General features: G+C 48.0%; 1 protein-coding gene across 4 annotated transcripts in view; it reads right to left on the minus strand.

Annotated features, from left to right (window-relative positions):
* Window positions 1–264: 264 nt before the first annotated feature.
* The window catches only part of LOC110504728 (storkhead-box protein 2), a 104555-nt gene continuing 84266 nt past the window's right edge, over window positions 265–20553 (minus strand). For 3 of the 4 annotated variants that reach the window (XM_021583522.3, XM_021583523.3, XM_036970401.2), the window contains exons 2-4: window positions 18083–18235; window positions 5511–7866; window positions 265–2913 (exon numbers count right to left, since the gene is read on the minus strand). In XM_021583522.3, coding sequence (XP_021439197.2) covers window positions 2706–2913; window positions 5511–7866; window positions 18083–18235 — 2717 coding nt within the window. In that variant the 3' untranslated portion in view covers window positions 265–2705. The remainder of the gene's footprint in view (window positions 2914–5510; window positions 7867–18082; window positions 18236–20553) is intronic. The other variant, XR_016491813.1, reaches the window with a different exon arrangement.

Genomic DNA, 20553 nt, shown 5'->3' on the forward strand with positions numbered 1-20553 from the left:
AATAGAGGGAAGAACTCCATCTAGTGGAGATAGATTGCAGCTCAGATGTGGGTTGGAGATGCTTTAGCGTCATCTACCGGTGAAAACAAGTTATCAAGCCTCTTAGAGTAGCAGTGCTGATCTCGGATCAGGTCCCCCTAATCCATATCATCTTTTTCATTGTGATCTAAAAGGCTAAACTGATCCCGAATCAGCAGCCCTACTCCGAGACAATTGATATGTCCAGCCCCTGGTCTTCCATTAAATAAAGACATTCAAGACATATAACCAAACATGTTATTTTATTATCTTAAAAAGTAACAATCCCCAAAGGTTATATCACACACACTAGAACAACAGTAAACACCATGACTACACAAAAAGGGACTTAGATATTATAGACATAAAAAATCCCTCTTATTGTTGACATTATTTTTACTAAGCATGACAGACCAAGATCATCTACAGTATGACATACCGTCACAATTAGAAACAACGTTATTGAACTCCATTATAAATCCGCAATGTTAAGGGAAGACATTTCATGGACTGTCAGAATTTCATATGAAATATTTTCAATATAAACAGAACATCCTTCTTGGATGGCTTTTACAGCAACCAGAGAACAGGCATTTATTTCAGTGCAAACATGACAATACAAGGCAGTCTTGGCTGCAATTCTCCCTTTTGATTTCAGAGGGAATTGATGATGTTGATCATTATTTGAAAAGAGCTCACAAAAACTGAAAATGGACCTTTTCAATGCGTTGTCATTGGACTGGAACTGTACTACCAAAGTGACAAGGTTGACACCACTCCCTTCATAGGCTCATCATCACACTGTATGAGACATGGATACTGATGGTACACAGTGCTGAGAGGACGGTGATGTATCCTACGGAAATGCTGTGCTATGAGGTCATCTTTGATATCCTTAACATCATTAAATAGAGGAGAGGAGAGGAACCCCCCCCCCCCCCCCTCTAATCAAACTGCACAGAAATTATTACATTTCTGTTGGGGGAAGTGAGAGTCAAAAAGTGAGAATTGCGTGAGAAGAACACCTCTAATAAACTCAGACAGAGAGAGGGGCGCATACATGTGAGCTCTGTTGTCGTGAGAATGACAATAGGAGAGTCAGTCCAGCACTTTGACATGGTCTTTGTGTGTGAGTCATTTCTAGGGCTTTAACATTGACATTCACAGGATACAGGCTGATGACAGTGATTTGTAAGAGGAGAGCCACTACTCTACTGTTGTGGAGGTAGTTGTATTAGAGAGAATCTGACAACATAGGGTCAAATATGAAAACAACTCAGAGAGGTGGGGAGAGAGGACCTTATCTGCCTCTATAAAAGAGAGGACTGACCTTATCTGCCTCTATAAAAGAGAGGACTGACCTTATCTGCCTCTATAAAGGGGATGGTTTTCGACGTTGTCCATATTCAAAAGTCCCTTGTTGTTAATTTGAACAACGAATGCATTCAACAGGAAAATACCACAGGTAATAGCACCAGGAATAGTGTGACATTTTTAATCCAATAAAAATAAAAGTTTGGTTTTTCCATTGTTGGCCATGACTGCCGTGTGGTACTGCTTAGAAACTCAATCCCTGTCGGGCATTGAGGCCTTTCCTTAATCTGTATTTACAATGTACCAAAATGTGCTGAGAGACCTGATTCTATGTAAACATTAGCTCTAAGAGCCCAGTTCAAACACTTGGATTTTGTTATCTAGACTACAGCAGCGTCAGGGCTGGGTTCAGTACCACGGAACAGAGGGCTACTCTGGTACACCAATAGTACCCTACAGAGAGGTTGGATGGACTGGACATGTTGCACTCCTAACATCACTAGGATAACATGTCACTTGAACCCTTCGTAAGACTGTCATAATAATGTCATAGCATTATAAACCATAATGACAGCTGCTTATGTCACTTGACACAGTCATGACACAAACCATTACTCAGGTATGCTAATTGTCTAGATGTATGGCCAGACAATTAACAAGCCTAAACAACGGTTTCTGTTAGGACAGCTGTAAATCAGTCGTCATGAGCTGACATAACGGTTTATTGCCTGTTATATTATCATGACAGCATTATGTAGGCCTTATGGCAGAGGGGTCAGGTAAAGTCTAGCAAGCAGGGCTATCGCATTGTGTCAGAGCCTCATGTGAGCCAGCAGAGGGGGCTAAAGAGTATGTTTAAAAAGCTCAACAGCCACACATAGCCAAAAAATGGGAGGAGTGTAATTACGAGTGACCTGAGATTATAAAATTATACATTTAACACCAAAATAAATGACAGAATGTCAACTGGCAGGTCAAAGTCAAATCAGTCACATGAAATAAATTAAAACTGCTCAGTAAAAACAAAAACCTAAAAGGACCTGTAGAATGACGTTTTTTTTTCTTCCAAGGTTTAGAATGGGATTGAAAAAGATCAATGCTTTTAAATATTTTTATAAATGTAATCTTGTGAGAAGTGGTGTTACAATGTAGTAGTGAGTATCACAAATTCAAAAATTACCCAACAGAAGATGAGGAAAACTAAACCAAAACCATTGCATGACAGATTGACAATGTAATACCAGTCGCTGAATGGGCTTGTGTGTGTTGTGTCAGCCAGTCTGGATACTAGAACAGCCCCAGTGAGGTGGAGGAGCTGTACTCATCCACACCCAACACCTCCCTCTTCATTTGATCTCCCTCTCCTGCCACTGTCACACACTGGTGATGGAGGCCAAACAGTTTGAGGGTTTCTGGAGTTTCTCGGGTTGGGTGGTAGGCGGCGGCTCTGGAATGGTCCGGAAGGTGAAAGGTGGACCGTTGCCCGTGGCGATTCCCAGGTGTCCGGGACTCAGAGCCAGGTTCTGACGTCTGTTGCTCTCCACGATGCTGGAGGTGTTTGAGGCCAGACTCTCTCGTGTGCTGAGCCAGGAAGAAGAGGAAAGGAAGGGAAAGAACAGAAAGAGAACAATAGAATGGTGAAGGGAATGAGGAGAAAGAAGGAGAGAGGTCCGAACACAGAAGCATGTTATGCTGCCTTCCCTTGTTTGTGTGGAATAGTGTGAGAGCAGAAAGTCTCCGATTGATTGTTGACACATGTTGTCTATAAAGTTTTCCAGCTATAGGCAGCACTTAGAGGTTAGGGAGTTCCCTTCAAGTAAATCAAAACTTGATATCCTCTCCATGTTAACCAGTAACTGCTGTAACCACTGTCCTGAGGGTGGAGGGGAGGGGATACAAAAGGTGAGAAGAAAAGATGGGTATAGCAAGAAGAACGAATGAGAGAAGAGTCATAAGATTCATAACCTCTGGCAGATATAGACACTTATAAAGTGTGGTTCTCATTCGTGGTTTGTCTGATGTTCTCTACAATGGAATTGTTTGTAACATTACATTGCTGATAATATTTAACAAGATAGTTGTTTTGAATGGTGTCTTACTGATTTAGAGAGGAACAGCATGTTAAAAAGTCTGATCATGCCTGTTTCTATCTTTTCACTGCCAGCCAGACCAGGTCACCCATGAAAGGTGGATGTGGTTCTCCTCACTGGCTCCATCTGCAGGCCGAGACTATGGGAGAGAGGGGTGGAGCAGAGCTAACTGGGAGGGAGGGGCCAAAAGACCAAGTACTGTACATATGTGGACCAATGCCCTTTCAGTCACACAGGAGATTAGTTACATCTGTCCTGAAGAGCTCCACATGATCACTAGTGTGATCCCAACCCAACAGAGTGGAAAACCACATCACACTTCTTATCACCGTTCTTCACAGGAAAATAAAATGACAAGGTCGTTAGAGGCTGTGAAATAGGCAACCGAATCTACAAGGAAGGGCCACCACTCCACCTCCAAGCCATTTCAAATCTGCAGCGGTCACTGTTTCCAGTTCCACAATCACTTCCACAAAAGGTTGCCCATCTTGTTTGAATAAGCTGGCTGAGGAGGCAGGTCAGTCTGCTGAGGAGCATTATCTAGAGACAGCCAAACGTCTGCTGAGGAGCATTATCTAGAGACAGCCAAACGTCTGCTGAGGAGCATTATCTAGAGACAGCCAAACGTCTGCTGAGGAGCATTATCTAGAGACAGCCAAACGTCTGCTGAGGAGCATTATCTAGAGACAGCCAAACGTCTGCTGAGGAGCATTATCTAGAGACAGCCAAACGTCTGCTGAGGAGCATTATCTAGAGAGCCAAACGTCTGCTGAGGAGCATTATCTAGAGACAGCCAAACGTCTGCTGAATACAGAGACATTATTTTCCATTACTGGCCACGGGGGAGAGCGGGAGGCCGTGGCTGGAAACATGGTAGGGGCTGAGGGGAGGGGAAACTCAGCCCGAAAAAAAAATGAGCCGATGGTCCCAGAGGTTCTGAACTGCAAACCTTAGCGTGATACAAACCAATCAAAGACGAGCGGCGCTAGCGCGGGCATCCATCTTGTTTAGAGGCTAGAGCATGTGGTCGGGGTTAGACACAGGAAGACACATGTGACCCTAATGAAACGTCACACACTCCCACTATGCCAGAGGGGCCCGGGTGAAAAGGATTTAGCAAAAACAGGCAGTGTTGTAATGCACAAAAGCTTTTGGGGGTTGCTATCTATATAGTTTAAGACCACAGTTCAAAAGCCTTTAAAAACACCCGGAATACAATTCTTCACACAATTTGAAAGTACATTAAGAAACGGTGGGGTCCGTTCTTTGCGGTAAAGTAGATTCAGGCCTGCCCTAATGACTTAATCACATTTTGAACAAGTCTTTGTTTATAGTTATGGCTTTTAGGATTTAGAGGCTCAACTTTTCTGTTATGAGAAGAGAGAGCTGTGTGTCAGCTGAGACCCGACAGATGAACCATGACAGAGGGAGGCCTGAGCTGAGGGACTCCCTCTTTCTCCCTCTACCACTGATGAATATCAAAATCCTCCAAAACCTCCAGACTGTATGTTGCTTATGGGACCAAAAAAGGTCCTATTTTGTCGGCTGAAGGGAAAGCCATGTGAATGGTTGCCGTAATGGACATATTTCAGTGACAGACACCATGTATCACGAGGAAAAAAAACTCCACAAAAACACAGATGTCTGCTTACGCTCAAGTGATTCACTAAGACACTCAGAAGAATACCACAGTCCAAATGAACGTGAATCATTGAGGGAAGCACAGACATCAGAAAGAAACAAACAAACAAAGCAAACCAAATCCATTCAGAGCAAAAATGTTGTTTTGTAAACAGAAAAGCAAAAGTTCACATGGATGAGAGGCAATTATGGAATTGGGGAACGTTGGAAACTCCTATTCTGTCTCTTCTACAGGGCTATAACCATGATAGGTTGTACTTCAGATTCACTAGAATCAACAGCACCATATGGAATAATATTACCAGTCCATTATGTTCTCATGTGAGAACAATAATCCCACCATTAGTCTATTCACAGAATAAGAAGCCATCCCCTCTCATGACCACCGACCACACAAACAGAGAGGCTGTGTGAGTGAGTGTGTTGTTGTCACCCGATGAGGCTTACCGTGGAGAGTTAAATCCACTGTCCACTGTAACACTACTGCTGTCCATGCTGTCCAGCCTGGCTGAGTGGGCTGACTGCTGGCTCTGGTTGTTGTGGTCACTCTCCTTGGGGTTGGGGAAGGTCAGGTTCCTCTCAAACCTGCGCTGGAGGTCCCTCTCCTTCTCCCGCTCCAGCAGCCACTGCATGGTACCCCCCCCTCCCCCTCCTCCCCCACCGACCCCACCACAGCCCTCAGGGGACTTCGGCTCCTGCTCTGCCTGCTTGGCTGAGGCGGCGTCCTCCAGCTCGTCATCATCAGACACGTTGTAGTAGTCGAAGGAGGCTTCCCCGGCCGGGCCCGAGCCAGCCTGCTCCATCCCTGAGGGGCCAGAGGAGGGGGGCCGGGGCACAGCTAGCAGGGGGCCCGGCTGCTCAAAGTGCTCCTGGCTGTCCAGCACCTCGGCCGACGACATGACCGGGGTCTTCCTCAGCGTGCTCGACCTGGAGTAGCTTCCGTCCCCGTAGCCGCTGGGCAGCGTGTTGGGCGGAGGTTTGAATAGAGTGTCTTTGCTGAAGATGTCCTTCCTCCTGTCCATGCTACCAGAGTTGGTGTTGTGGTGCTGTACTGAACGGCCATTTGGCAAAGGCTCAGGCATCTGGCAGGGCATGGGCAAACTAACACCGTTCTGTCCCTTTGTAGTGTCCTCTTTGTATTCTGGGGGATGAGGGGTCTGTCTGTCGGACGAACAGCCCACCTTCACCTTAGGTAAGTTATCGTGATTGGGTTTTCCTAAGGGGCTAGGGGTAGTGAGGACCGCCTCAGTGGATGCATTGCACTGGAAATAGTCCTCAGCCATGTGTTTAGGAGAATAAGCCTTCTGGCTGTCGTAGGCAGGTAAACGGTCTCTACTTTTGTTATTTTCAAGTGTTCTCCCTCCGTCGGGCCCACAGGGGTCAGAGGTTAACTTAGCAGCAGGGGGCGTGGCCCGCGAGTGGGAGTACTGGGAGGCCTGGGCTGAGGCCCTCAAGGTCCCATCATCGGTGTAGTAGCGGCTCCTGTCTCTGTCCCTCTCATCAGGGCTGCGCTCAAAGTAGTCTGGGGGCCCAATCTGCCCGGCCCCTAGGGGCCCTTTGGAGTTGTCCATGGAGCGGGACCGCTCTTTGGCCTTGTTGTCCGAGCGCTCGTTGCGTGACTTCCTCTCCTGCGTGTGGCTGTGGCTGCGGTGCACCTTGGAGTGGGACGGCCCGTGTGAGGGCTCGGGGAAGGGCATCTCCGTCCTCCTCTTGGCCAGCTCTCCCGACACGTCCCACTCCGGGGTGATGGGCAGGTGGGACTCCATGATGTTTGGGTTGCTGTGGGCCAGGTGTCGGGCACGGCTGCGCTCCATGGAGAAGGAGGTGTCCCGTGGCGAGCGCGCCAGGGAGGAGCTGTAAGCCCGGTAGTCCCTCTCAGCCCCCAGGTCCAGGTTGGATCCCTCAGAGGGGTCTCCCCGGGAGGCGCGGGTCTTACTGTGGGAGCGTGACGGCTTACCTTGGGGCTTACGGTGTCCACGGCTCCTCCTGCTGCGTGCGCTGTGCTGGGCTGAGGAGCTGGCCTTGCTCCTCTGAGCCCTCTCCTCCTCCAGCCTCTTCATCACGGCCGTGTGTCTCGCCACGTTTTCCACCGTCAGGTCCGGGTTGATCCGCCTGATGATCTCCATCTCCACGTCGCGCGGCACGGCCGTGGGCGTCTCCTCGTCCCGCAGAGGCCACTCCTCCGGGGGGAACTGGGCCGAGAAGGTGGTCAGCTGCTTGGTCTTGTCCTTCTTGAAGCTCAGCCGGAACAGCTTGAGGCCAAACTTCTTGGACTGCTTCTCCCCGCTGCTGCCCCCCTCACGGTGCTTGGTCAGGGTGTCCGACTTGAAGGGGAAGCTTAGGGTGCTCCGGGTCTTTTCCGTGGAGGTAGGCTGGGGCTGGGTCTGTGTGGGTGTGTGAGGGGAGTGAGGGGAGTGGGGAGAGTAGGCCTCTCGGTGCTCCTTAGGGGACTTCCTGGTGAGGGTCGTGTGGTGGCTGGGGGGGTCGTCACGGTAACTATTATAGGAGTCTCCATGGTTCTTAGGATGGGACCTGTCTCTGACACAGCCAGAAGTGGAAGGGGTGATGGTTCCAGAGAGGGGGGAGGTACACTGTTGTTGTTGTTGTTGTTGTTGTTGCTGGCGGTCAGGTATTCTCTCATCCAGGTGGTACCATTTGGAGCTGGTCCTGATGAGTGAGGGCGTGATGAAGTAGGTCTGGGGCGTGACAATGAAGTAGCCCTCTGGTGTGGGGTAGATCTTCCTCTCCCGGACCAGCATACTCAGCGTGTGGTGGAGAATCTCTGCCGTCGGCGTGGGCACACCTAGACAACGACACGGATAGGAACATGTCAGAAATGTCAAACATAACATTCTGGATGCGTCCCAAATGGAACCGTATTCCCTGTGAAGTGCACTATCTCACCTGGTGTATGCATCATTAGTGATATTATCATATACAGTGGGGCAAAAAAGTATTTAGTCAGCCACCAATTGTGCAAGTTCTCCCACTTAAAAAGATGAGAGAGGCCTGTAATTTTCAGCATAGGTACACTTCAACTATGACAGACAAAATGAGAAAAAAAATCCAGAAAATCACATTGTATGATTTTTTATGAATTTATTTTCAAATTATGGTGGAAAATAAGTATTTGGTCAATTACAAAAGTTTATCTCAATACTTTGTTGTATACCCTTTGTTGGCAATGACAGAGGTCAAACATTTTCTGTAAGTCTTCACAAGGTTTTCACACACTGTTGCTGGTATTTTGGCCCATTCCTCCATGCAGATCTCCTCTAGAGCAGTGATGTTTTGGGGCTGTTGCTGGGCAACACGGACTTTCAACTCCCTCCAAAGATTTTCTATGGGGTTGAGATCTGGAGACTGGCTAGGCCACTCCAGGACCTTGAAATGCTTCTTACGAAGCCACTCCTTCGTTGCCCGGGCGGTGTGTTTGGGATCATTGTCATGCTGAAAGACCCAGCCACGTTTCATCTTCAATGCCCTTGCTGATGGAAAGGGGTTTTCACTCAAAAGGTAGGTAGGTATAGTGTTCTTTGGATGCAACTCAGCATTCTTTGTCCTCCAAACACGACGAGTTGAGTTTTTACCAAAAAGTTATATTTTGGTTTCATCTGACCATATGACATTCTCCCAATCTTCTTCTGGATCATCCAAATGCTCTCTAGCAAACTTCAGACGGGCCTGGACATGTACTGGCTTAAGCAGGGGGACACGTCTGGCACTGCAGGATTTGAGTCCCTGGCGGCGTAGTGTGTTACTGATGGTAGGCTTTGTTACTTTGGTCCCAGCTCTCTGCAGGTCATTCACTAGGTCCCCGTGTGGTGCTGGGATTTTTGCTCACCGTTCTTGTGATCATTTTGACCCCACGGGGTGAGATCCTGCGTGGAGCCCCAGATCGAGGGAGATTATCAGTGGTCTTGTATGTCTTCTATTTCCTAATAATTGCTCCCACAGTTGATTTCTTCAAACCAAGCTGCTTACCTATTGCAGATTCAGTCTTCCCAGCCTGGTGCAGGTCTACAATTTTGTTTCTGGGGTCCTTTGACAGCTCTTTGGTCTTGGCCATAGTGGAGTTTGGAGTGTGACTGTTTGAGGTTGTGGACAGGTGTCTTTTATACTGATAACAAGTGGAGGACAGAGGAGCCTCTTAAAGAAGAAGTTACAGGTCTGTGAGAGCCAGAAATCTTGCTTGTTTGTAGGTGACCAAATACTTATTTTCCACCATAATTTGCAAATAAATTCATTAAAAATCCTACAATGTGATTTTCTGGATTTTTTTCTCTCATTTTGTCTGTCATAGTTGAAGTGTACCTATGATGAAAATTACAGGCCTCTCTAATTTTTTTAAGTGGGAGAACTTGCACAATTGGTGGCTGACTAAATACTTTTTTGCCCCACTGTATAACAGCATTGAATGTTCATTACTCCGCTACGGATGAGCTATGATTGTATAAACCAATCCATCGATCATGAAAACTGTCATTCCCTCAATACATCAACCATATGGCGGATGTGGATCTGTCTGATGGTAATCTGACTATACAGGTTGTTACAGCTTGTTACAGCATTTCGCTACACCCACAATAACATCTGCTAAACACGTGTATGTGACAAATCAAATTTGATTTGATTTGTAGCTTGTTACAGCTTGTTACGGGTTGTTATAGCTTGTTATGTGTTGTTATAACTTGTTATGGGTATACAAAACATGTCTTCACTGTCTGATCAGCCCAGTTGGGAACCAGTCAGCCGGTGACACGGGCTACGTTCCAAATGGCACCCTATTCCTTATATAGTGCACTAGATTTGAATAAGGTGCCATTTGGGACACACAAAGAGAGTGCAGCAGTAGCAACTCCCCATCCACATGTCATTCACATCACAGTATAGTATAGTACAGTATAGTCCAGTATAGTATAGTACATTACAGTATAGTACAGTATGTTATAGTATAGTTTCGTATCGTACAATATAGAACAGAACAGTATAGTACAGTATAGTATATTACAGTATAGTCCAGTATAGTATAGTACATTTCAGTATGTTATAGTATAGTTTTGTATCGTACAATATAGAACAGAACAGTATAGTACAGTATAGTATAGTACAGTATAGTCCAGTATAGTATAGTACATTACAGTATGTTATAGTATAGTTTTGTATCGTACAATATAGAACAGAACAGTATAGTACAGTATAGTATAGTTTCGTATCATACAATATAGAACAGAACAGTATAGTACAGTATAGTATATTACAGTATAGTCCAGTATAGTATAGTACATTACAGTATGTTATAGTATTGTTTCGTATCGTACAATATAGAACAGAACAGAACAGTATAGTACAGTATAGTATAGTACATTACAGTATGTTATAGTATAGTTTCGTATCGTACAATATAGAACAGAACAGTATAGTACAGTATAGTATAGTCCAGTATAGTCCAGTATAGTATAGTACATTACAGTATGTTATAGTATAGTTTCGTATCATACAATATAGAACAGAACAGTATAGTACAGTATAGTATAGTACAGTATAGTATACTACATTACAGTATGTTATAGTATAGTTTCGTATCGTACAATATAGAACAGAACAGTATAGTACAGTATAGTATAGTACAGTATAGTCCAGTCCTGAGCTGCTTCACTTCACTGGAGGTAGTATTACTCACAGTTACATCATGGTGCCCTTTCAGCCTGGCCAGCGTGATGCAATCCCACCAGCCATTCAGCCAGCCATTCAGCCAGCCAGCCATTCAGCCAGCCAGCCAGCCGCATATGCAGGCTGAGGCTGCAGCAAAACACAGGCAGGCGAGGCAGGCGAGGCAGCGAGCGGTCATACCCACCTCAGACACACACGCAGCAGACCGCCCCACCACGACTACACTCTTCCCATACCAACAACCTGCTCCCATTCTCACACACACACACGTGCACACACACAGAATAGCTTCACTACAATACTTGGCATGTGATAGGGAAAGGCACCTACTGTGTCTAATTATTTATTACATTATTTATTTTATTTCACCTTTATTTAACCAGATGGGCCAGTTGAGAACAAGTTCTCATTTACAACTGCGGCCTGGTCAAGATAAAGCATAGCTGTGTGACACAAACAACAACACAGAGTTACACATGGAATAAACAAGCGTACAGTCAATAACACAATAGAAAAAAAGAAAGTCTATGAACAGTGTGTGCAAATGGCGTGAGGAGGTAGGCAATAAATAGGCCATAGTAGCGAAGTAATTACAATTTAGCAGATTAACAATGGAGTGATAGATGAGCAGATGATGATGATCAGATGATGGTGTGCAAGTAGTGATACTGGTATGCAAAAGAGCAGAAAAGTTAATAAAAACAATATGGGGATGAGGTAGGTAGATTGGGTGGGCTATTACAGATGGACTATGTACAGCTGCAGCAATTGGTTAGCTGCTTAGATAGCTGATGTTTAAAGTTAGTGAGGGAAATATAAGTCTCCAGCTTCAGCGATTTTTGCAATTCGTTCCAGTCACTGGCAGCAGAGAACTGGAAGGAAAGGCGGCCAAAGGAGATGTTGGCTTCGGGGATGACCAGTGAGATATACCTGCTGGAGCACGTGTTGTTATCGTGACCAGTGAGCTAAGATAGCTTTACCTAGCATAGACTTATAGACGACCTGGAACCAGTGGGTCTGGCGACGAATATGTAGCGAGGGCCAGCCAACTAGAGCATACAGGTCACAGTGGTGGGTGGTATAAGGTGATTTGGTGACAAAACGGATGGCACTGTGATAGACTGCATTCAATTTGCGGAGTAGAGTGTTGGAGGCTATTTTGTAGATAACATCGCCGAAGTCAAGGATCGGTAGGATAGTCAGTTTTACTAGGGTAGGTTTGGCGGCGTGAGTGAAGGAGGCTTTGTTCTAGATTTGGAGCTGATTCTAGATTTGATTTTAGATTGGAGATGTTTAATATGAGTCTGGAAGGAGAGTTTACAGTCTAGCCAGACACCTAGGTATTTGTAGTTGTCCACATATTCTAAGTCAGAACCGTCCAGGGCAACGAAAGGTTGAAAAGCATTTGGTTTTACTAGCGTTCAAGAGCAGTTGGAGGCCACGGAATGAGTGTTGTATGGAATTAAAGCTTGTTTGGAGGTTAGTTAACACAGTGCCCAAAGAAGGGCCAGAAGTATACAGAATGGTGTCGTCTGCGTAGAGGTGGATCAGGGAATCACCAGCAGCAAGAGCGACATCATTGATATATACAGAGAAAAGAGTCGGCCCGAGAATTGAACCCTGTGGCATCCCCATAGAGACTGCCAGAGGTCCGAACAACAGGCCCTCCGATTTGACACACTGAACTCTGTCTGCAAAGTAGTTGGTGAACCAGGCGTGGCAGTCATTTGAGAAACCAAGGCTATTAAGTCTGCCGATAAGGATACGGTGATTGACAGAGTAGAAAGCCTTGGCCAGGTCGATAAAGACAGCTGCACAGTACTAATACAAGTACAATACAGGTCTACTGTCATGGAACCATAGAAAGGGATTATTTAAACAGTCATACATCCCTAAAACCAACGGACTAAATATGCTCCCTGCTGAATTAAAGCAATGTTAAGAGTCTAAAATAGGATAATACATTCCTGGATTCAGCTTAGGAACTGAGTAATGGGACTAAAGGAAAACAGTGTAAATTGAGTGAACAACCTATTGTGGTGTATAAGTTGAGGGGACAGGTTATGGTGGTGTGTAAGTTGAAGGGACAGGTTATAAGTTGAGGGGAAAGGTTATGGTGGTGTGTAAGTTCAGGGGACAGGTTATGGTGGTGTGTAAGTTGAGGGGACAGGTTATGGTGGTGTGTAAGTTGAGGGGACAGGTTATTGTGGTGTGTAAGTTGAGGGGACAGGTTATGGTGGTGTGTAAGTTGAGGGGACAGGTTATGGTGGTGTGTAAGTTGAGGGGACAGGTTATGGTGGTGTGTAAGTTGAGGGGACATGTTATGATGGTGTGTAAGTTGAGGGGACAGGTTATGATGGTGTGTAAGTTCAGGGGACAGGCTATTGTGGTGTAAATTGAGGGGACAGGTTATGGTGGTGTGTAAGTTCAGGGGACAGGCTATTGTGGTGTAAATTGAGGGGACAGGTTATGGTGGTGTGTAAGTTCAGGGGACAGGCTATTGTGGTGTAAATTGAGGGGACAGGCTATTGTGGTGTAAGTTGAGGGGACATGTTATGATGGTGTGTAAGTTGAAGGGACAGGTTATTGTGGTGTGTAAGTTGAAGGGACAGGTTATTGTGGTGTGTAAGTTGAGGGGACATGTTATTGTGGTGTGTAAGTTGAGGGGACAGGTTATTGTGGTGTGTAAGTTCAGGGGACAGGCTATTGTGGTGTAAATTGAGGGGACAGGTTATGGTGGTGTGTAAGTTGAGGGGACAGGTTATGGTGGTGTGTAAGTTGAGGGGACAGGCTATTGTGGTGTAAGTTGAGGGGACAGGCTATTGTGGTGTAAGTTGAGGGGACAGGCTATTGTGGTGTAAATTGAGGGGACAGGCTATTGTGGTGTAAGTTGAGGGGACAGGTTATTGTGGTGTGTAAGTTGAGGGGACATGTTATTGTGGTGTGTAAGTTGAGGGGACAGGTTTTGTGGTGTGTAAGTTGAGGGGACATGTTATTTTGGTGTGTCAGTTGAGGGGACATGTTATTGTGGTGTGTCAGTTGAGGGGACAGGTTATTGTGGTGTGTAAGTTGAGGGGACAGGTTATTGTGGTGTGTAAGTTGAGCGGACAGGTTATTGTATATTGTAGTGTGTAAATTGATAAACTGGCAAGCAGGCAGACAGACCGTTACCCGCCTACACATATGTCTGTATGACAGATCAGCCTTAGGGGTTGAGGTTGCCTGCCATTACATCATACGGGTTTAGTTGCAGACCAAAGTGACGCAACTTCCTCTTATTCCTCTGAAGATAGGAGGAAAGCCCTGCTCTTGTGACTCAAGTGTCTGAATGAAGGGGTAGTAACGGAGGAATAAGGGTGCATCTCAACAGGCAACTCTTTTCCCTATTTCAAAATAGTACACTGTGAAGTGAACAAGGTGCTGTTTAGGACACCACCCATATCTGCTTGACATTGACAAAACATGACATTTGCCATTATGAAGCGGTACTTAAACTCCCCTACATAAAACTTTGTACCTCTGTGTCTAGGATGCCAGCACACAGTCACGCACACACCTGAGCTGAGGGTCCAAACTGAATCATAAGGAGGGTAGGAGGGATGGGCCATAAAGAGGGTTGGAGGGATGGGCCATAAAGCGGGTTGGAGGGATGGGCCATAAAGCGGGTTGGAGGGATAGGCCATAAAGCGGGTTGGAGGGATAGGCCATAAAGCGGGTTGGAGAGATGGGCCATAAAGAGGGTTGGAGGGATAGGCCATAAAGCGTGTTGGAGGGATGGGCCATAAAGCGGGTTGGAGGGATAGGCCATAAAGCGGGTTGGAGGGATGGGCCATAAAGAGGGTTGGAGGGATGGGCCATAAAGAGGGTTGGAGGGATGGGCCATAAAGAGGGTTGGAGGGATAGGCCATAAAGCGTGTTGGAGGGATGGGCCAAAAAGCGGGTTGGAGGGATAGGCCATAAAGCGGGTTGGAGGGATGGGCCAAAAAGCGGGTTGGAGGGATGGGCCATAAAGCGGGTTGGAGGGATGGGCCATAAAGAGGGTTGGAGGGATGGGCCATAAAGAGGGTTGGAGGGATGGGCCATAAAGAGGGTTGGAGGGATGGGCCATAAAGAGGGTTGGAGGGATGGGCCATAAAGAGGGTTGGAGGGATAGTCCATAAAGCGGGTTGGAGGGATGGGCCATAAAGCGGGTTGGAGGGATGGGCCATAAAGCGGGTTGGAGGGATGGGCCATAAAGCGGGTTGGAGGGATGGGCCATAAAGAGGGTTGGAGGGATGTGCCATAAAGAGGGTTGGAGGGATAGGCCATAAAGAGGGTTGGAGGGATGGGCCATAAGGAGGGTTGGAGGGATGGGCCATAAAGAGGGTTGGAGGGATGGGCCATAAAGAGGGTTGGAGGGATAGTCCATAAAGCGGGTTGGAGGGATGGGCCATAAAGCGGGTTGGAGGGATGGGCCATAAAGCGGGTTGGAGGGATGGGCCATAAAGCGGGTTGGAGGGATGGGCCATAAAGAGGGTTGGAGGGATAGGCCATAAAGCGGGTTGGAGGGATGGGCCATAAAGCGGGTTGGAGGGATAGGCCATAAAGCGGGTTGGAGGGATGGGCCATAAAGAGGGTTGGAGGGATAGGCCATAAAGCGGGTTGGTGGGAGGGGCCATAAAGCGGGTTGGGGGAGGGGCCATAAAGAGGGTAGGAGGGACGGGCCATAAAGCGGGTTGGGGGGAGGGGCCATAAAGAGGGTTGGAGGGATGGGCCATAAAGCGGGTTGGGGGGAGGGGCCATAAAGCGGGTTGGGGGGAGGGGCCATAAAGAGGGTTGGAGGGATGGGCCATAAAGCGGGTTGGGGGGAGGGGCCATAAAGCGGTTTGGGGGAGGGGCCATAAAGCGGGTTGGGGGGAGGGGCCATAAAGCGGGTTGGGGGGAGGGGTCATAATGGCTAAATAAAATAAAAACCGTGCAAGAGAGAAAAGACAGAGAGAGAGAGAGACAGAGGGAGGACTGAGACTGAGTTAACAGCTAACTAGATTAGCTCCTCCTCATTTTAATCCTTCCAGCACTGGCTCTGACCTTCCAGCGGGGGGAGAGAAGAGAGAAAGAGGGAGAGAGAGAGAGAGAGAGACTGTGTCGGGGGGAGCAGGGTGCTGGAACACAAGGTACTTACTCAGCACAGAGGTGGGGACTAGGGAAGGGAGGGGAGAAGGGCATGATTGGAAGGTCAAGGAGGAGGCAGATGGGCTAGAGGCTTATTCAGCACGGGATCCAATATTCTGAACGTTGCAGAATGTAATATATAGAATAAATAAACACAATATGCCATCACGCCATTGGTGGAAGATCTGCTGAATGGGCAGCTGTGAAGGGTCAAGGTGTTGCCCCACTAAAAATGTCTGCATGACCTTTGTTGTTCCAGTGTCAAGCTGGCGTGGATCATGTTTAGGTCCATCAGTGTATACAAAACAACATACCAAGAGACTAGGGGAGCCTCCCGCTTAAAGCTTCAGTCCTACACATCCACTGTTTGCACTTCATATCTGCCCAGAGATGCAGTCATGTGCAACAATTAAGTGCAGGCAATTCAATTACCTCAGCGTGCATCACATGCTTTAGTTTCCAGTGATACATAGAGAGGTGGGCCCGGTTGAACCAGGCCCGGCATTAAACAGTCACAGTTCTGTCCCAAGTAGGCTCGTCCCCATCTGTAACAACCTTCCCCAATGACCTTTCCATAATATCTTCTGGAGCAGACGTCGCAAATTGAACCCTATTTCCTATTTAGTACACACTATTTGTATTTTTCTCCCAACTTCATGATATCCAATTGGTAGTTACAGTCTTGTCCCATCGCTGCAACTCCCGTACGAACTCGGGAGAGGCGAAAGTCGAGAGACAAGAGTCCTCCGGAACACGACCCTGCCAAGCCGCACTGCTTCTTGACACACTGCTCACTTAACCCGGAAGCCAGCCGCACCAATGTGTCGGAGGAAACACCGTACAACTGGCGACCACAGTCAGCTTGCATGCGCCCGGCCCCCCACAAGGAGTCGCTAGAGTGCGATGGGACAAGGACATCCCAACCGGCCAAACTCGGACGACGCTGGGCCAATTGTGCGCCACCCCATGGCGGCCGGCTGCGACACAGCCCGGGATCGAACCCAGATCTGTAGTGAAGCATCTAGCACTGCGGTGCAGAGCCTTAGACCTCTGCACCACTCGGGAGGCCCCCAGCACACACTACTATGAACCCCATGGGCCCTATGAACCCCGTGGGCCCTATGAACCCCGTGGGCCCTATGAACCCCGTGGGCCCTATGAACCCAATGGGCCCTATGAACCCTGTGGGCTCTATGAACCCCATTGGCCCCATGAACCATGGTGTAAAGTAGTGCACTATATACTGTAGGGAATAGGGTGCCATTTGGGACACAGATGGAGGAGTGAATGCCCTTGCTTGCATGGAGCACATTCATTTGACCCCCAGCACTTGTGTCTGTGTAATAGACATACAGGCTAACTAAGGGAAAAAGCAGATCAATATTTGCTATAGGACTGTACATGCTACTACAGCGTGATTTAGCCTAGTTTGAATGAGAACAGAAAACATATTTTCAAGTATTTTTGAGCTGAAATAACCAGATAGGCCTTATACCGGACTGTATTCCATTTTATTTAGGTGCCAATAGTTATCAACTATTTAACTGCTTTACTAGCTATTTCATGAGAAATGGCAGTATTATCGCAAGTGTAATGGAAAATTATAGGCTAACCCGTTATAAAAATGACACTTCACGATACAACACTGATTGTTATGAACTTCATCTCACTAAGCTCTTCTCCGAGCTAGTTTTCCATGATAATCGTTAGCATTTTACAATGGTGAGGTAAAAACAGGCCAAACTCCTGATTAAGTTTCCACGTGTACTGTCAGCTGTAGAACGATGTATCCCTCGTCACACAGCCTCTCAACTTCTCATCAGCCCCTACACCCATGATTTAATATCCACGGTTGTGTGAGATTTGTTTTAATTTGTATATGCTGGCAATATAACTCCTCTCAGGTTACATAAAGATGTCTCTGGCTGAGGAAGAGCTGCTCCATTTAGTCGGCTCCATCTGGTGACAGTAAAATGTGAGGAAATGAATTCAGACAGAGCACTAAATGACCCCGAGTTTTTCCAGTGGTCAGGAAACGCTCCTGGCTTTAATGACACACACAGCTGCAGGGGTTAGGGTTACGGCGGTGCAGCATTGCCTTTATGTGTGCTACCTGGGGGGGTTGAGAACTTAGCAGAATAAACATGTCTGGTGTTCGCTGTAACATATAGACACTGACGTTGTATTGTTGTTACCTGGGAAACATGTTGCCAGGTGTTCTGTCAGGGCTTCCTGGGTGACAGGCTTGCGGGCTGAGTTCATGGCCGAAATGGCCAGGCACAGCACCTCCCCCAGAGGGATGAACTGTGACTGGCTGATGGGAGACATACTGATGGGAGACACATCACCTGAGAGAGGAGGGAAGGAAGCACAGAGGTCACACAATCAATCAATCACATTTTTATATCAGCAGTTGTCAAAGTGCTTTCCAGTTACCCAGCCTTGACCCCAGAGAGCAAGCAGAGGTAGAAGCTCAGTGACTAGGATTCCCTAGAAGGATGGAACCTAGAGAGGAACCAGGCTCAGAGGGGTGGTCAAACTACAGTACAAGATCAAAGGTCAAACACACAGTTCCATGTGAATATCACAAAACATTGAGTTCACTGAAAATGTCGATGGAACAGCTCCAATAGAAAAAGAAAAGAAAAATTGTCAAGTTTCAAATGTGTCCTGGTCAAAGCTATTACGCTATATAGGGATTATAAGGCCGGGAATTACCAGGGACCTCACCGTGACATTCAATATTGACATTTATTGCTTAATCTTTTACCATTGGACTATGTCGCTGCAGAGGGACAAAAGAGACCCATGACAAAATGAGAAACCAAAATAAAAATAAAGAAATACAAGTCCTGAAAACATGTCGGCTCCCCATTTAGAGAGAAGATGGAGAACAAGCCATAAAATTAGAAATTAGAAATTAGAGTTTTGGCGCAGGTACAGCTGACTAGCACTACCTAAAATTACATTTTTTAAAGAACCGATACTTGAAGTCAGTATTAATATACAATCATAAAAAGTAATATTGTGTATCAATCCACCCCCATCACTAATGGGGAATATTGGGGGAGGCTGCTGGTTTTGTCTAGTTTGGGGTGAGGGGGAGGCTGCTGGCTTTGTCTGGTTCTGGGGTGAGGGCGGCGAGGGGGTGGCTGTGGGTTTTGTGTAGTTTTGGGGTGAGGTTGGGTGAGGGTAAGGCTGCTGGCTTTGTCTGGTTCTGGGGTGAGGACGGCGAGGGGGAGGCTGCGAGCTTTGTCTAGTTCTGGGGTGAGGTTGGGCGAGGGGGGGCTGCTGGCTTTGTCTAGTTCTGGGGTGAGGTTGGGTGAGGCTGCTGGCTTTGTCTAGTTCTGGGGTGAGGTTGGGTGAGGCTGCTGGCTTTGTCTAGTTCTGGGGTGAGGTTGGGTGAGGCTGCTGGCTTTGTCTGGTTCTGGGGTAAGGTTGGGTGAGTCTGCTGGCTTTGTCTGGTTCTGGGGTGAGGTTGGGTGAGGCTGCTGGCTTTGTCTGGTTCTGGGGTGAGGTTGGGTGAGGCTGCTGGCTTTGTCTGGTTCTGGGGTGAGGTTGGGTGATGCTGCTGGCTTTGTCTGGTTCTGGGGTGAGGTTGGGTGAGGCTGCTAGCTTTGTCTAGTTCTGGGGTGAGGTTGGGTGAGGCTGCTGGCTTTGTCTGGTTCTGGGGTGAGGTTGGGTGAGGCTGCTGGCTTTGTCTGGTTCTGGGGTGAGGTTGGGTGAGGCTGCTGGCTTTGTCTGGTTCTGGGGTGAGGTTGGGTGAGGCTGCTGGCTTTGTCTGGTTCTGGGGTGAGGTTGGGTGAGGCTGCTGGCTTTGTCTGGTTCTGGGGTGAGGTTGGGTGAGGCTGCTGGCTTTGTCTGGTTCTGGGGTGAGGGGGGGGCTGGTTCAGAAAGGTCAGGAGGGTAATAAGTGAGCAGTAGTAGGTCCTGGCTCCCTCCCATCACTCCTTTCCTTGACACTGCCTGTGGGGGGCCAGCAGAGACAAGGGAAGGCCCTGCCTGTGGGGGGCCAGCAGAGAGAAGGGAAGGCCCTGCCTGTGGGGGGCCAGCAGAGACAAGGGAAGGCCCTGCCTGTGGGGGGCCAGCAGAGACAAGGGAAGGCCCTGCCTGTGGGGGGCCAGCAGAGACAAGGGAAAGCCCTGCCTGTGGGGGGCCAGCAGAGAGAAGGGAAGGCCCTGCCTGTGGGGGGCCAGCAGAGAGAAGGGAAGGCCCTGCCTGTGGGGGGCCAGCAGAGAGAAGGGAAGGCCCTGCCTGTGGGGGGCCAGCAGAGAGAAGGGAAGGCCCTGCCTGTGGGGGGCCAGCAGAGACAAGGGAAGGCCCTGCCTGTGGGGGGCCAGCAGAGAGAAGGGAAGGCCCTGCCTGGGGGGGGCCAGCAGAGACAAGGGAAGGCCCTGCCTGTGGGGGGCCAGCAGAGAGAAGGGAAGGCCCTGCCTGTGGGGAGCCAGCAGAGTTGTGTTGGGCCAGCAGAGAGAAGGGAAGGCCAGCAGAGTTGTGTTGGGCCAGCAGAGAGAAGGGAAGGCCAGCAGAGTTGTGTTGGGCCAGCAGAAAGAAGGGAAGGCCCTGCCTGTGGGAGGCCAGCAGAGAGAAGGGAAGGCCCTGCCTGTGGGGAGCCAGCAGAGAGAAGGGAAGGCCCTGCTGGACAATTCTAAGAAGGCAAAGTAAG

This window comes from Oncorhynchus mykiss, chromosome 25 (genome assembly GCF_057628025.1).
Source record: "Oncorhynchus mykiss isolate SJ-2025 chromosome 25, ASM5762802v1, whole genome shotgun sequence".
Lineage (NCBI taxonomy): Eukaryota > Metazoa > Chordata > Actinopteri > Salmoniformes > Salmonidae > Oncorhynchus > Oncorhynchus mykiss.